Source organism: Charadrius vociferus, unplaced genomic scaffold (assembly GCF_000708025.1).
Source record: "Charadrius vociferus isolate BGI_N301 unplaced genomic scaffold, ASM70802v2 scaffold435, whole genome shotgun sequence".
Classification (NCBI taxonomy): Eukaryota; Metazoa; Chordata; class Aves; order Charadriiformes; family Charadriidae; genus Charadrius; species Charadrius vociferus.
Window position 1 is genome coordinate 196447 of NW_009648540.1, and position 16598 is coordinate 213044.

A 16598-nucleotide genomic window follows, 5' to 3' on the forward strand; every position below is an offset into this window, starting at 1 on the left:
AGGGGCATTTTAAGAATTTAAAGACTGTTTTAGAAGGGATTCTTCTAGTAGGCATTTGAGCTTCGTAATGGATTAATCTTGAGAGCCATAATTAAGATGTTAATTAGTAGCCAAAGAGTGTGCTGTTCTTAAGATACTTCACATGAGCATATTGAATTGGACTTTGGAAGTGAAAAATCAGCCACCTTTTGCTTTCACCACAATGAAGAAACTGGGATAGCTTCTTTGGGAAACTATCATTTGCTAGTATGTTTGCTACAGTTGTTTCCTTTGAATTGCCTTGTAGGTTGTTGCAACCAGCTACAGTACTGAAAGTGGGCAGTTCTGCACCTTTAATCTGTAGTAGAACGAAGACACTAGTATATTCTGCTTCTCTGTCAGAAAACTAAATGTTTCTGCAGGAAAATAGTGATGATGACTGACGTAGATCTTAAGTACACCATTTTCATACTTCTTATGATTCAGTTAAAGATCTTTCTTGGAGCCAATGAAAAATCGACAATTGCATTTATTATCCCTTTTAAGGAAATATCAAACTCATTTTAGTATGAATGTTTTGTTTCAAGGACTGTGCAAGTACTGTGTTATCATAGAATGGTTTAGGTTGGAAGGGACCTTAAAGATCACCTAGTTCCAACCCCCCTGCCATGGGCAGGAACACTTCCCTCTAGATTAGGTTGCTCAAAGCCCCATCCAGCCTGGTCTTGAACACCTCCAGGGATGGGGCGTCGACAACTTCTCTGGGCAACCTGTTCCAGTGCTTCACCACCCTCATAGTGAAAAATTTCTTTCTGATATCTAATCTAAATCTACCCTCTTCTGTTTTGAAGCCATTACCCCTTGTCCTATCACTACATGCCCTTGTAAAAAGTCCCTCTCCAGCTTTCCTGTAGGACCTCTTCAGATACTGGAAAGTTACTATAAGGTCTCCCGGGGTTCTTCTCTTTTCCAGGCTGAATAACCCCAACTCTCTCAGACTGTCTTCATAGGAGAGGTGCTCCAGCCCTTTGATTATCTTTGTGGCCTTCCCCTGGAGCTGCTCCAACAGGTCCATGTCCTTCTTGTGCTGAGGACTCTAAAGCTGGATGCAGTACTCCAGGTTGGGTCTCACTAGAGCAGAGTAGAGGGGCAGAATTACCTCCCTCGACCTGCTGGCCGTGCTGCTTTTGATGCAGCCCAGGATGTGGTTGGATTTCTGGGCTGCAAGCAGCATTGCTGGCTCATGTTGGGCTTCTCATCAACCAGCACCCCCAAGTCCTTCTCCTCAGGGCTGCTCTCAATCCTTTCTCCACCCAGCCTGTATTTGTGGTTGGGATTGCCCTGACCAATGTGCAGGGCCTTGCACTTGGCCTGCTTCAACTTCATGAAATTGGCATAGCCCACTTCTGAAGCCTGTCAAGGTCCCTCTGCATGGCATCCCTCCCCTTCTTCACGTCAACCACTCCACGCTGCTTAGTGTTGTTGGCAAACTTGCTGAGGGTGCACTCAATCCCACTGTCCATGTCACCAACAAACATGTTAAACAGCACCAGCCCCAGTACTGACCCCTGAGGAATCTCACTTGTCACTGGTTTCCACTTGGACATTGATCTTTTGACCGCAACTCTTGGATTGCAACCATCCAGCCAGTTCCTTATCCACCGAGTAGTCTATCCAACAAAGCTATGTCTCTCCAATTTAGAGACCAGGATGCCATGCAGGATGGTGTGAAATGCTTTGCATAAGTCCAGGTAGATGATGTCTGTTGCTCTCGCCTTATCCACCAATGCTGTAACCTTGTCATAGTAGGTCACCAAATTTGTCAGGCATGACTGTCACTTATCACTTCCTTGTTTTTCCATGTGCCTTAGTATAGTTTCCAGGAGGATCTGCTGCACGATCTTGCCAGGCTCAGAGGTGAGACTGACTGGCCTGTAGTTCCCTGGGTCTTCCCTTAGACCCTTTTTGAAAATGGGTGTTATATTCTGCCTTTTCCAGTCAGTGAGAACTTCACCAGACTGCCACGACTTCTCAGATATGCTGAGTAGTGGCTTAGCAACTTCATCTGCCAGTTGCCTCAGGACCTGTGGATGGATTTCATCAGGTCCCATGGACTTGTATGCCTTCAGGTTCCTTACATGGTCTTGTACTTGATCTTCACCTACAGTGGGCGGTTCTTCATTCTCACAGTCCCTGCCTTTGCCTTCTGCGACTTGGGTGGTGTGGTTAGAGCCCTTGCTGGTGAAGACCGAGGCAAAAAAGTCATTGCGTACCTCACCCTTTTCCATATCCCAGGTCACCAGGTCTCCTGTTTCCTTCTGGAGAGGGCCCGCATCTTCCCTAGTCTTCCTTTTATCACTGACATAGCTACACAAGTTTTTCTTGTTGCCCTTGATGTCCCTGGCCAGATTTAATTCTATCTGGGCTTTAGCTTGCCTAACCTGGTCTCTGGCTGCTTGGACAGTTTCTTTGGATTCCTCCCAGGCTACCTGTCCCTGCTTTCACCCTCTGTAGGCCTCCTTTTTGCTTTTGAGTGTGTCCTGGAGCTCCTTGCTCATCCACGCAGGCCTTCTGGCTTTTTTGCGTGTCGTCGTCTTTGTTGGGATACGTCACTGCTGAGCTTGGAGGAGGTGATCATTGAATACTAACCAGCTTCCTTGGGCCCTTCTCCCCTCCAGTGTTTTATCCCACAGGACCCTACCAAGCAGATCCCTGAAGAGGCCAGAGTCTGTTGTCCTGAATTCCAGGGTAGTAATTCCAGGGTAGTAAGCTTGTGGCGCACCTTCCTCACTGCCCTTAGGATCTTGAACTCCACCATTTCATGATCACTGCAGCCAGGGCTACCCTTGAGTTGACATTACCTATTAGCCCCTCCTTGTTGGTAAGGACAAGGTCCACCATAGCTCCTCTCCTTGTTGGCTCGTCTACCACTCGGAGAAGGAAGTTGTTATCGATGCATTCTAAGAACTTCCTGGATTGCTTGTGCCCTGCTGTGTTGTCCCTCCAACAGATACTGGGGTGATCGAAGTGCCCCATGAGGACCAGGGCCTGTGAACATGAGCCTGTTTATAGGGGGCCTCATCCACTGTGTCATCCTAGTCAGATGGCCTGTAGCAGACCTCCACTGTAACGTCACCTGTCCCAGCCCCCCCTTTAATCCTGACCCATAAACTCTCAGTCGGCTCTTCATCCATCCCCAGGTGGAGGGATTAGCCTGTGCTCAGTCCATTTGGGAAAGTCCTGCATCTTGTGGACCATCCTTAAAGTATTGGTTTAAAAAAAAAAAAAGTTGTTTTTCCTCTGGGGGACATACTTGTCCATTTTCTCTCATTCATACTGATAGTGTCTGCCTTGGAAAGGTGGAAACAACCAAAGGCATCTTTTTAATAAGGAGAACTATAATCTCTTGAGTAGATATACTCAGGGTAGAATCCTATGGAGAAGTTTTCTGTGGCCTAAGTTCTTGGCTTCTGTGCAGTTTCCTGTTGCCTTTCTCTTCTAATGGAGATGAGCTGGTAAACTTCTAGCTTTATTTAGGCTTCCATGGGAGATTTTTTTGTTTGTTGAACCATAGAGAGAACAGTTCTTCTTTTGAAAGCTCATCTAGCTACAAAGACCAGGGTTGCACTTGCACAGCTTCCCCAAGGAAAGGCAGTTAGCAATGGAAGATCTCTTCTTAATTTTTGGCACCAACAGAAGCTTTTTGAAATGGTGCTGGCGGGGAACAAAGTAGTTCCCTTCCTATAGTCCTGTTTCATTTGAGTGATGAACAAACTCGGGGGGGCTAGTCATTACAGAACTGTCATGACAGCTGCTATATTAATCTTTGAATCAAGGAAGAGGATGCAGTAACTCAAGGTTACAACATTTAACTTAATATTTTACTTCCTGCCCACCTCTTTTCTGTTATCTTCTAGAAACTGCTCTTAGTAGATCCTGCTTTGGCAGAAACAGATACGTTGTCCTGATCTAGTCATTGGTTGCAGAGCAGAGATCCAATAGCCGTTGCTGTTAAACACTGGAGAATAACGAAGCCTGGAAACATGTTTTGAGACTTGAATGTTAGTTCTGTTTGAAACTTTAAATTTGGGATTATATTCTTGGCAGTAATTTTTTCACTTCAGGGTAGGGATTGGTTTGCAGCTCTAGACATGCAGAATGTTTACTTCAGCATCTCAGTATGTTATTTCATCAGCAGTGTCTGTTTCATTCTAGGTCAGATCCATTCCTTGTTCAGATTTTTCCATTTAACATCCATATGATGCTAAAGAAGGTACTCCACACCTGGCAAATTCAAGAAAATTGAGTGAGAAGTTCCTTCTAGAGTAATTCTTTGTTATGGACAAGGCCCCTAACAAGGTTTAAATTATTTGGGTTTTTTAATCTCCTTCACTTCTTTGGTCTTGAGTAGGTTCTGCTATTTTTCCTTGTATTGGTTCTGGCAAATGTATTTTTAAAGCAAATCATCTTGCTTACTCATCTGAACAGTTTTAGTTAAATCCTTTCTTTTTTGAGAAGTATTGTGGTATGTATTGTGGTGGTACTTTTCATCTGTCTTTACCAGCATAGCTGGACCCCAGATCACAGCATCATGCAGCTACAGCAAGACATGGGTTGACCTACCGGTAGTGGAGGAAGGGCTGGTCTGCAGCCTATTGCGAGGCTCAACCCACGTGAATCTATGGGCCCCGAACGGAATCCACCTCAGGGTGTTAAGAGAAGTGGTTGACATCGTTGCAAGGCCACTGTCTATAATCTTGGAAAAATTATGGACATCAGGGGATATCCCTGATGACAGGAAGAGGGTAAATGTCACACCCATCTACGAGGGCCCAAAACAGACCCAGGAAACTACAGGCCCATTAGTCTTACTTCAGTCCCTGGGAAAGTAATGGAACAAGTTCTCGTAGAAACTATTACAAAATAAATAAAGCAGGTGATTAAAAGAAAACAACAGAGATTTACCAAAGGCAAGTCATGCTATACTGACCTGATTCCCTTCTACAACAAAATAACATCTTCTGTCAACATGGGGAGAGCAGTGGATGTCATTCACCTGGACTTCAGCAAAGTGTTCAACGCTGGTTCCCAGAGCCTTCTGGACAAACTGGCAGATTGGGTACGTGGTCTGCAACATGGGTAGGAAATTGGCTAACAGGCAGCACTCAGAGGGTGGTAGTCAATTTTTTCTACTCAGACTGGAAGCCTGTCACAAGTGGCGTCCCTCACGGATCAATACTGGGCCCCGCGCTGTTCAACATGTTCATAAGTGATCTGGATGATGGGATTGAAAGCATTCTCATGAAGTTTGCTGATGACACCAGACTGGCTGGTGAGGTGGACATGTCAGATGGGAGAGCCATCTTCAGAGAAACACGGACAGGCTAGAAGAGTGGGCTAGCAAGAACAGTATGATGTTTAACAAAGACAAGTGCAATGTCCTGTACGTGGGACAACATAACTAAAGAGCGCAGTACAGGCTGGGATCTGTGTGGCTGGGGAGCAGCTTTGCTGAACATGAGTCAGCAGTATACTGCTCCACCAAAAAAGGCAAATTGGGTCCTGGGCTGTATCTGCAGGAACTTTACTAGCAGAGATAGACATGTGATCATCACACTCAGCACTTGTCAGGCAGCACCTGTAATACTGTGTCCAGTTCTGGTCCCCACAATGCAAAAAAGATGTGGACAGACTGGAGAGGGTCCAAAGGTGTGCCACAAAGATGATCAAAGGGCTGGAGAACCTGCCCTGTGAGGAAAGACTGAAGTAGTTGGGTCTTTTCTTCCTGGAGACCTCATCATGGTATTCCACTACTAAAAGGGTGGCTGCAAAGAGGACAGAGGCTCTCTTTTTACAAGGAGCCACGTGGAGAAGACATGGGGCAATGGGTAAAAGTTGCACCAAGAAAGGCTTCATCTTGATATGAAAAATTTTTTACAGTAAGAACAATCAATTGCTGGAACAACCTCCCAGGGATGTGGTAGAGTCCCCATCACTGGAGGTTTTCAAGATGTGACTGGACAGGGTGCTAGTTAATCTAATCTAGGATTCCCTTTCCCACAAAAGGTTGGAACAGATGACCTTTCAAAGTCCCTTACAGCCCAGGCTGTTCTATGATTCTGCGATGTGCATGCATTGCAGATAAGAAACCACGCAAATTTTCTAAATACGTGCAGGAAATAAACAGAGTCTGCCATCTTGACCACAAGTCTGTCCTCAGAAATGAACTATTTTCTTTCTCTTAAAATTTATCAAATTATTATTGTTTGCTATTTCTGAAGCATTGACCAAAGCCTTTAGCTTACATTTTTATTTTGAGCTAGTTTTGGATAATAGTCCTTTATGTCGGTGTGTATGTGCCCTGGAGTGAAGGGAAGCCAGCAGTTTAGCTTTATATAAGCTATCAGTTGCTTAACATTAAATAATTTTCTGTATTTCTTAAGGACTGTGATAAAGTAGAAATCTGTGTAAACCTAAGGCTCAGTCTGCAAAAGAAAATACACACACACACACACACACACACACACACACAAAAAACACCCTGGCCCAAAAAAGAGGAAATTGGATTTGTTTATCTTTTAAGTGATCACTAATATTATCTATTATGTTGCAAAACTGTTAGAAGGATTTTTTGAGCTTTAAGCTGACCAACTGGACAAATTCGCTGATGACATAATCATATTATTGAAGAATAGTGGAATTAAATTCTTCAAATGTTTTCCTTAGAAGTATTCTAATAGTAAGAGTCTATTTTAGTGGATTACTTTTTTAAAAGTACTGTAGAATCAGAGTTCAGCTTAAATACTTCAATGCTGGCTTTAAAATAATCAAAATTTGAGTACAGCTTGAAAAGCTTCTCTTCCAGACCTGTGGATGTCTGAAGCATGCTACTGAATAAGGTTAAATGAAACACGAGGGGAAAATGGCCAAAACTGATACATTTTCTTACTGAAATGACCAATGAAACCTGGAGGATAATTATGCTTGTGAAATACAAGGTATCTTTATAGGTGTGACATTACTTGTCTTCCAATGTTCTTTTACAACAATGTAGCTAAGTACCAGAAACACTTTAGAACTCCATTTAATTAAAAAAAAAAAAAGGCAAAAGAAGCAATTTTACATATTTAGCTGAATTTCTGTGGTAGTTAAACCCACAGAGTGAAATTGACCTAATGAAATTAAGTGAAGAAAAACAGAAATAAGAAACGGTCCTGAGGATTTTTCCTCATGCTAGCCGATTCACCGTTAAACCTAGAAGTACCTTTCATGGCACCTGTTCTCAGAGGATTTTAGGTAATTCATTTGGATATTAAATATGAACTTTCTTACAGTATTCAAAAGCGGCAAATAATTCCAAAGAGTTGGAAGACTGTGAGCAAGCTAACAAACTGGGAGCTGTTAACAGTACCTTAAGGTATGCTGTGATTTACAGTAGTACAAAAATAGTAATAAAGGAGCATTTCGTCTGTCTTGTTTTTGCAATGTGTTGTTTGTTGTTCTCCATTCTTTCCATAGCCCATTAGAAAGTAAATGTGAAATGATGCAGTAAAATCTGAAGGTAAAAGTGTTAATCGATAAGTAGACTTTTTTTTTTTTAAAGTACACTTTGATATGATTTGAAAGAAGTATCTTACAGCATCAAGAGTCAGAGGAAACTTGCAAATAAACTCACCTTTTTTCTACTTTTTACCAGTATCAGTCTTTGTTCTTCCTGACTGTGCTGGATTAAGGCATTCTGTCCTGGTCTGTCAATCTGTTACACTGATTTGCCTGTTTGTGATCATTCAGTGAACCAGATCAGGGAGCTTGCAAGTTACTTTTGTTGTTGGCAAAGTTATTTTTAGCTTGGATCAATTCCCTGATCTTGCTTATTGCATGGTACAGTCAAGGTTGCGTGGGAGGAATTAGGAATTCTGCAGGATGGTGTTGCCCCTGAGTAGGAAAGTGTGTGAATACCACTTAGAAAGACTTGCATTCTACCAGATTCCCCACCTTTAAAAATTAGAACTGGAAAAATCAGTTCTTCACTGTTGATGGAGAAGTGTGGTGTCTTTAGCCATAGATTTCAGCAGTTCTACATGGTAGAGATGTTGAAACTTTTTCCTGTCGTCTGACAAAATGGAACTGCCATGAAAAAGTGACTACTTCTGCCTGGTGTGTGTTGTTTTAAACCCAACTGGGTAGAGCCCTTATCCAAGCTTTTTTTTTAGGGAAAATAAGAAACTATTAACTCTCTTTCATTCCTATAGGACAAAAAAATATGAGATTGAGTACACATACAGAGAGGTAAAGTGAATGCCTTTTGTGAGAGTAGGATAGATGATTAAAGTTGGGAGAGGGCAGGTAATGGATCCTGCAAGTGGCAGCAAGAGTTTGTCCTTTGCAGGCAAACCTCCATGTTCTCTAATTGGCAGTGCATCATCCCTGTGGTTTTGGGTTATTTTCCTTTATCAACTGCATTTCTTGTGATTATCAAATCTTGCCTGCTGGTAATTACTGGAGGAGTTCCTTGTCTAAGGCCAACTATAGAGTCTCCTACAGTGTTTTGGCAGAAGATTAGAAATGTATCTTATTGTAGAATTGCCTCTGTTTGTAGAATTGAGCTAGTACTAATTTGGTCAAATGGGATAGATTGTTTTTGTTATTTCAAGGTGCTTCACTGCACCCTGGAGCAGTTCCCAATCTGAACTTTGCTTATGTTTTGCTGTCAGTAGTGTGGCATCAGTAGTTCTGTGCTGCACATATGCACGGAAGAAAGCATTCAGCTTTTGGCACTGTTTGTGCCACTGCTTTGGGAGCTTCAAAGTACTTGTCTCTGGTACAGTACACCTTTGAAAATGCTAGGGTGAGTGGAATACCATTATTATTTAAAAATCTTAAGACAAATCATATTAATAGGGTAATTTAGGTTGGAAGAGGCGTTTAGTTGTCCAGTCTCCCATTAACAAGCAAGGCTAACTATTGTAGATTTTGTTGAGAGTACAGGTTAAGAAAATATGCAGATTCTGCACCCCCCACCCAAGTGACAGCTACTAAAATAGTAGTTTGAGAAGTGTTTAAAAATGTATGCTATGAAAGTATTTTACTAAGCTCTTTCTGAAGAAGGAGAAGTCACTGCCGGTGCAGAGTTTGTTCAAATAATGATAGTGAAATCTTTCTTGCTGTCTGACATTAAAATGACTTTTTAAAGTATTGCAGTTGATGCCTGCTTGAATCTTTGTGCCGCTAATAAGCAGCAACTGCATATATTCTCGAGTGTCAGATATATGAATTCACAATTCAGTTCTAAGTTAACTACTATATGTGGCTTGTGTTTCTTTCGGTAGCTCTTATTGATGTTGTTTATTTAAAAGTTTAAAATCAAATGTATTTTCTTCCCCTCAGTAACCAAAGTAAGGAGGCTTTCATTGACTGGGCAAGATACGATGATTCACAGGATCATTTTTGTGAACTTGATGGTAAAATGTTTAAGCTTTTTCAGAGTGTTTGTTTTATTTGCTGTCTCTTATAAACCACAAAAGATTATAGTTTCTCTGCAAATAACAATTTTTAGAAAGTTTTATTTTTGTGCTGCATGGGAATGTGACAGTTCATATCATCTTACGTGCAAAGAATTAAATTTTTTACAAGGAGCTTTTGGTAGTTTACACAGTGCATGTTCACTGGTCCCCCCTGTTAGTGTGGGGGACAGGAGACATTTATGGAAATAAAAAAGAAGGTAAATGGGAGGAGTTTAGCATATATTTTTTAAAAAAGCTTCTTCTCACAAGAATTGCATCTAGCACAAATATTAGCCAAATTACTTGCACCTGAGTCAGTTTCTTACTACTATGTTATTTTAGTTGCTATTCCACTGCCTATGCTTGGGCTGAGTTTGTTTCTCTTCCAGCCTTGCTATGTTTCCAAATGATCTGTGCATTAAATTCACCCTTATTTGTAAAGACTTTCTTATTGTAAAACATTGGGATACTAGGTGTCTCCCTCTGCTCCGCATATATGAGTCCTTTTATTTGCTTGTAACATTCAAAGCTCAAAGGAATGTTTTTCAGATAACCATAAGAATTGCCAAGTTCAGGAATGACTGCTAAAGGCCTTTTTAATAAATACCTTAGAAAGTGTTCTATGCTAGGAAGACTTAGGGTATAATGCAAGATGTTTTAATCTACCTTTAGGCTAATGTTTGGTGTTGCCTGAGAAAGTAGCAGCTGTAGTGGGTGTACCAACAGCGGTTCTCTTTCAGCACTTCTGCTGTGTCTTATCTGAAAATTTTCTGTATAAGCTGTGTCTGTAATAAATAGTCAAAGAGCATAACTGTAGATCTGAACTGTTAAATGCAGTAAGCTGCTGTTGTCTCTTCTATCTTCAAGCTGCCTACTTACTTAAGAGGACTCAGTTGGGAAAGGTATAGTTTAGGAGCATTTAGAAGCAATACTAACTTAAGTAGTTCCTGATTCTACCTCCACCTCTCCATGCATCATGCGCTGCTGAAGGAGGGTTTGCTGCCCCCAGCTGTGTTCTTCCAGTGCTTTTTTTTTCTCTGGTATGCATCTTTCTGCGTGGTAAGCTGATTCAGCTTACTTGAATAGCAGGAAAGTAAGTTGACATCTCCTTCCCATCTCCCATATTGCTGGGCTGAACTGGCTTATCAGGTGAGTTTGTGAGCTGGAGCAGGGAGAGGTGAGAGGTATAATTTTACTTGGGGGAGGTAGAAACTCTTGATCTCTTCCTCTCCTTTTCCTGGTGGCAAGAGAGCTTTTAATTCACTCAATTGTAGCACAAAGCCATATAATCAGTTTTACTTTTCACTAGCTTTTTGTTGAGCTTAATGATAAACTAGATAAGGGAATTGATCTAGCTGAAAAAAACTTCATAACCCGGGTCAGTTTTCTGTACTTCTGTTGCACTGCCCCACAGACTCAGTTGTGTGTGGATAACGAGAAGAAAAAGTGGAGACATGAAGTGACCAGGAAGTGTAGGAACTGCTTAGGTTAGCCGTGCTGTCAAAGAAAGAAAGCAAGCTGTAATTTGACTTTGTCCCATCTGGCGCCCACTGTGTTGTGTGTCTTGTGTCTGTCTCTTTTCTCTGTTTTTGCTACTACTGCTGAAGCGATGCTTAACTGCTCATGCAGAATCATCTCTTCTTTTTAGAGCAGTTTTCACCCTCTGTTTCTGTGGCTTTTTTCGACATCGGAGGAAACACTTGGTAGCACTGCTTGGCCTATTCCTATGAATAAGTTTCTGGACTACTGGCTTGTATTGTATGCGGGTTTTCTTAAGCAAGAGTTGCTTTTAACCTAGAATTACAAAGAAGAGGGAATTCCTGCTTTTTACTGGTTGGAGCTCAAAACTAAAGTTTCTATTCGTACAGAGTTTTCAGCCAGAGAGAATACTGTTTCGCAATTTTCTTTGGGTATGTTGCCTGAATTGGTAGTGAATTTTAGGGATGAGAGTATAACTTGTCGAAATGCTGCTTAAATAACATGTTTCTTACCATAACCAGCAGAGCATTTTGCAATATGCTGAAAGCTTGTTCAGTTAAGCAATGTGATCCAGACTTTCTGCTAGTATACAAGGGTATCTGGGGAAAAAAGTGATTTAGCTAATAAATATACAATATGTACCAACTACAAGATGCACTTCTTTGACCTTGTCTTTATTAAGAAGCCCCTGTAGCAGTATACCTGTTTCCAAAAAGCAACCCCCTGAACCAAATACTGCCGGACAAAGAAACCTGAATTTGAAGCCCATTTACAACAAAACACTGTTTATATCTTAGCACAGGGTGAGAGAACACATTGCATGAGAAGTGTTTATGGTGGAGTTGAAGCCACACAGAGCGTGTTCAGACACTGTAGAAATGATGGCCACACAAGAGACTTTGAAATATATTATATACTTTTGAGCTTTCTATTTAGTGTGTCTATTGCTGTATTTTTACACACAAGGCATTTCTAATCCAACTGGAAGACAGAATAGTATCATATGAGACCTCATTTATATTTAATTTTGTGTGACTCTTTTTTAAAAATTGAATCTTTTTTAAATGACCAATTAGAATATGTAACAAAAGGTTTCCTGTTTAGATGAGAGATCTCCAGATGCGCAGTATGTGGATTTGTTGCTGAATCCAGAACGTTACACTGGATACAAGGGGCCTTCTGCTTGGAGAGTATGGAACAGCATCTATGAAGAAAACTGCTTCAAGTAATTGGGAGGGAGAGGAAGCCTATTTCTTACACCTGCGCTTCAATTTAGCTTAAAACTGATTTCTGTTTTTTCTAACTTATTTTCTAGGCCTCGATCTGTCTATCGTCCTTTAAATCCATTGGCGCCTAGTAGGGGTGGGTCTTGCCTGTTTTATTTTCTATGCAGTTCTTTTAACATAGTGACTATTGCAGTACAAGTGATACAAATAGTAATTTTCAGTCTCTAGGTTTCCTTTCTGCTTTTTTTAATTTCCTGTGTAGAAGTAGCTGTCCAGTTTCAATATTTAGACTAAGGTTTGTGATACTTGATTACATACATGATTAATCTTATGGATGTGGATAGGCTTATTAATGTCAGGGGAGCTAACGTGAAAACTGAAGTAAATTTCAAACTGTTTAGTAACTATCCCAGTAATTTTCCAGTGTGGATGAGAAGGAATTGAAGTTCAACAAAAATTTCAGCACTCTTGTATTCTTCCCGTGTCTTTTTTTCCTAGAGCATTTAATTTAATCACTTTAGCTCATAGTCATCCTATTGTAACGTAGCTGTACATTTTCCATCCATAATATTTAGTGTATTACAAATGTAAAAATAATGGCATTATTTGAAGAAAGAGTGGATACTTAGGAAGGCTTAGTTATCTGCAAGACTGTTTAAAAAGAAAGTATGCCAATGACTTGAGTTTTAAGTTTTCAATTTAAATTGAAAACTATAACCTGATGCTCCAAATGAATCAGCTTTCCCCTGTCACTGTGTTTCATTTGCCTTAAAAATTAACCATTAGCCAATAGATTGAGTTAGAAAGCACACAACACATTAGAAAATCAAGATAGGTTTTCGCAATTATAAATATTGAGATAATATATTGCTGTTATAGACAAATAGAATTGTAAGAGCAGTTTAACTCAGGGATCAGAATTTCGAAAAGGAGCAATGGTCGGATTGTTGGATAATGAACTGAAGATGATGACTACCTAAACCATCTTTCTGAAGCTAAAATATAGCTTTCAAGAATATGTAAATCAGCTGCTTCTAAGATTTCAAATTCTTAGTGACTTTCATTATTGTACTGTGTTTAGTCGTAGGTAGTCTTGAGGAAGAGGAAGAGGATGAAAAGTAGCCTATTTTTTTTGTAGATTAAACAAGGGGTTTTGTACTTTTTCAGTGTTTGTAGTAAAGCCTGTGTTTCATTACTGTTTTGATGTGGAAATTATCTTTTTAATGCTTATGGATATTTTTTTTTTCCCCCTAAGGAGGAGATGATGGTAAGTCATCTTATTTTGCTCAATCTGCAGAAATGAAGCAAGCATTAAAGTTTTGGATATCTGATTTATTTACTTTATTGCTATTGCATTAGAAGGCAGGAAAGTTATGTTTTTATGTAGATGATTGATCAGAAAATGTTTTTATTGGGATAACTTTTCATTCGGATTAGGGGGAAGGAGTGCATAAGAGCAAAATACAGTTCTGTTGTTGGTTCTTGTCCTTGTAACAGAATATGTGTTGTGATAATGTTATTGGTGAGATAACTGGAGATGCATAAACTAAGATTTTTGGGTCTCCTCCAGAGCCCCATTGATACTGATGTCAGATCCCTTAAAAGAAGAGTGATGGGTTTTCTTGTGTACTTTCTTGAATGTCATTCTTGATTTTGGGAAGGTGGGGAGAAAAAACATTTGGTCTGTCTACAGTGAGACAGACTTTAAGATTTTTCAGTCAACTGAAAGCTCTCAGGCAAAAGATTGAAGCTTACAGGAAACATTCAGACAGTTAGCAGTCAAGGTAAAGGCTATCAGATAGTTTTCACCACTAGTGCATATAATCAGGCTTGCGCTTCCATACACTTCTGAATGCCCTGACTGGTAGCTTAGTCATGCTCATTCTTGTCTTTCTCCTCTTCTGACCCCATCACATTTAAACTAACCTCAAAGCTCAGCCACTTCAGTACCTATTCTCACTTTAATAACTAAATTATTTAGCTTTATGTCCAAATGGCAGCTAATGTTAATATGCATAGTAATAGAAAGATACTGTAATATTGAAAATGAATACTCTTCATTTAACTATTTACTTTTTATTTACAGGAGAATCTTTCTACACATGGCTAGAAGGTAACGTGTCTTGGATGGGTTAATATAATATTAAATTCACTAGAAGAAACATTAGTATTTTTTTCCTCTCCCCAAATATTTTTCATAGTGTAGGTTTTTTAATAAATTGTGTGGAACTTCTGAGTATCATTCAAAGAGTATTTTTTTCCTCGATGTCTTTGGAAATCTCATTCACTTACATGGTGTACTCCTTAAACCCTTCACTGTTTCATCTTTTGTAAAGGGGGAGTTCATGTCTTAGTACGTATTAGTACAGTGGTAGCAATCAAAATTGCATTTTGAAGGTGTGGAAAAACGTACTTAAATGTACTTAATTTTAAACTTAGCTCATCCTGTCTTTCAGAAGTCTTTACTTGTTGTCCTGGTTTGAAATCTCTAACTGGTGCTATTATAGGAAAGCATACAAATTTACATGCTTTTTAAAATGTGATGTCTGTGAATAACACTGTATCGCAGCCTCACAGATAGGCTTCACCATCAGCTCTTCCTGCTTCTGTTTGTGGAGACTGGAGTGGCAGGGAAGTCACACAAACACATCTTTGAGAAGGGAACAAACTCCTAAGTTCCAAGTGTATCCTCTGTCTCTGGGTGTAAGTGGTATCATAAGCAATTTCTGCATTTAAATTATATTTTGGCCACTCAATGCCATTACGTTTCTTTTTGTGCTGTAAAAGTTTGTATCCATAAAACCGTATTTTTCAAGGTTTTACTCTATGCATTGAAATCTTCAATGAATTTACAGTAAAGCTGGGAAGAAATATTTTTGCTGTATTCCAATGCCATAAGGTTTTCTGTTGGTTTTTTTTTTTTTTAATGTTTTTCTGTAAGGTCACTACTCTAACTCAGTGGTAACTTTAATTCTAATTAGGATGGGTCACAGTGTAGTTCTGGTTTCCAGACTGTCAAAATTCAAGACTATTACAAATTCATTGCTCAAACAATGTAAGCGTCTTATTTTTGTGTGGTAATTTATCTGTACTAATTGACCAGATACTTATTTGACTGTATTTATTAGAACACTAAATTACTAAGTAAGAAATGTGAAACTTCATTCTACTAAGAATGAAGTTTCTACTACTACTTCTTTATATTAAAAATAAGAGGTAAATTTTTCCTATGATGGATATAAGGGCTTATTAACAATGCTGAAGTACTGTAATTGTAACTCTTGAAAGTTAAATGATGCAGATTTGCATCACTGAAATGTCAACGTATATTCATTTAAAGACGTTATTTCCAGTATTTAGCTTGGAGTTTGTTTGTCTTTTTTCCTGGACAGGTCTTTGCCTTGAGAAAAGAGTGTTTTATAAACTCATTTCTGGACTTCATGCTAGCATCAACTTGCATCTGTGTGCAAATTATCTTCTTGAAGGTAATTAAAGTCTAGGTAAAATTGCTGAATGGAATTCTACAATATCTGTAACATGTATTTAGATTTTTTCTGAAAAATTTTGATGCATACTTAGTTACTTTCTTTTTCTAAATAGGCATTTTTTGTTTCCTCTGCCCTTTTTTGCCTCTGTGTAGAAACGTGGGGGAAGCCTCGCTGGGGACCGAATGTGAAAGAGTTCACTCGTCGCTTTGACCCTGTTGAAACAAAAGGAGAAGGACCAAGGAGGCTCAAAAATTTATATTTCTTATATTTGATAGAGCTGCGTGCTTTGTCAAAGGTTGCGCCATACTTTGAGCGTTCAGTTGTTGACCTTTACACTGGAAATGGCCATGAGGATGCTGAATCTAAAGCTCTTTTACTAGATATCTTCAGGGATACAAAGTAAGGCATAAGATTTCTTTTTATCAATAGTTTGAAATTCTCAGTTATATTCACAAGTGAGAATAGATGACTTCTTGATAGGATAGGACAAGCAGGAGAGTGGAATGAGGAAATGAAAATAAGTAATAGAAGACAACAAGAGGAATTTGTACATTTGATTGGAAGAGATTAATATTTTTGAGGTTTGAATATACCAATCGAAAAAAAAAACCCAACAAAAACAAAAATCCAATCAAACAAACAAAATAAAACAAAAACCACACGACATCCTGGCCTACTCTGCATTTATTGCTTTTTCTAATTCTTCAGTGTAATATCCACATGATTTATTTTTAAAAGGAAAATAGTACATGTAGTCTTTCGTGATCTAGTGAGTAATCCAGCTTTTATCATAGAGTTAAGATCTGGGGTTTTAGCCATCCCTTCTTCCTTCTGTTTGCTCTGTAAGGTTATTTAATCCACTTCCTTTGCTCACTTCTTGCTAATTTTTGTGATTGGTAGTGTGCTGTGTGGCTTCATTGCTG

At 39.5% G+C, this 16598-nt stretch overlaps 1 protein-coding gene across 1 annotated transcript in view; it reads left to right on the forward strand.

Moving 5' to 3' along the window:
- Positions 1 to 16598, forward strand: part of ERO1LB (ERO1-like beta (S. cerevisiae)) — a 37661-nt gene that overhangs the window by 16589 nt on the left and 4474 nt on the right. The window contains exons 5-12 of the mRNA XM_009885938.1: positions 7314 to 7396; positions 9367 to 9440; positions 12066 to 12186; positions 12277 to 12323; positions 13443 to 13454; positions 14274 to 14300; positions 15580 to 15672; positions 15828 to 16074. Of these exons, the coding sequence (XP_009884240.1) occupies positions 7314 to 7396; positions 9367 to 9440; positions 12066 to 12186; positions 12277 to 12323; positions 13443 to 13454; positions 14274 to 14300; positions 15580 to 15672; positions 15828 to 16074 (704 nt within the window). The remainder of the gene's footprint in view (positions 1 to 7313; positions 7397 to 9366; positions 9441 to 12065; positions 12187 to 12276; positions 12324 to 13442; positions 13455 to 14273; positions 14301 to 15579; positions 15673 to 15827; positions 16075 to 16598) is intronic.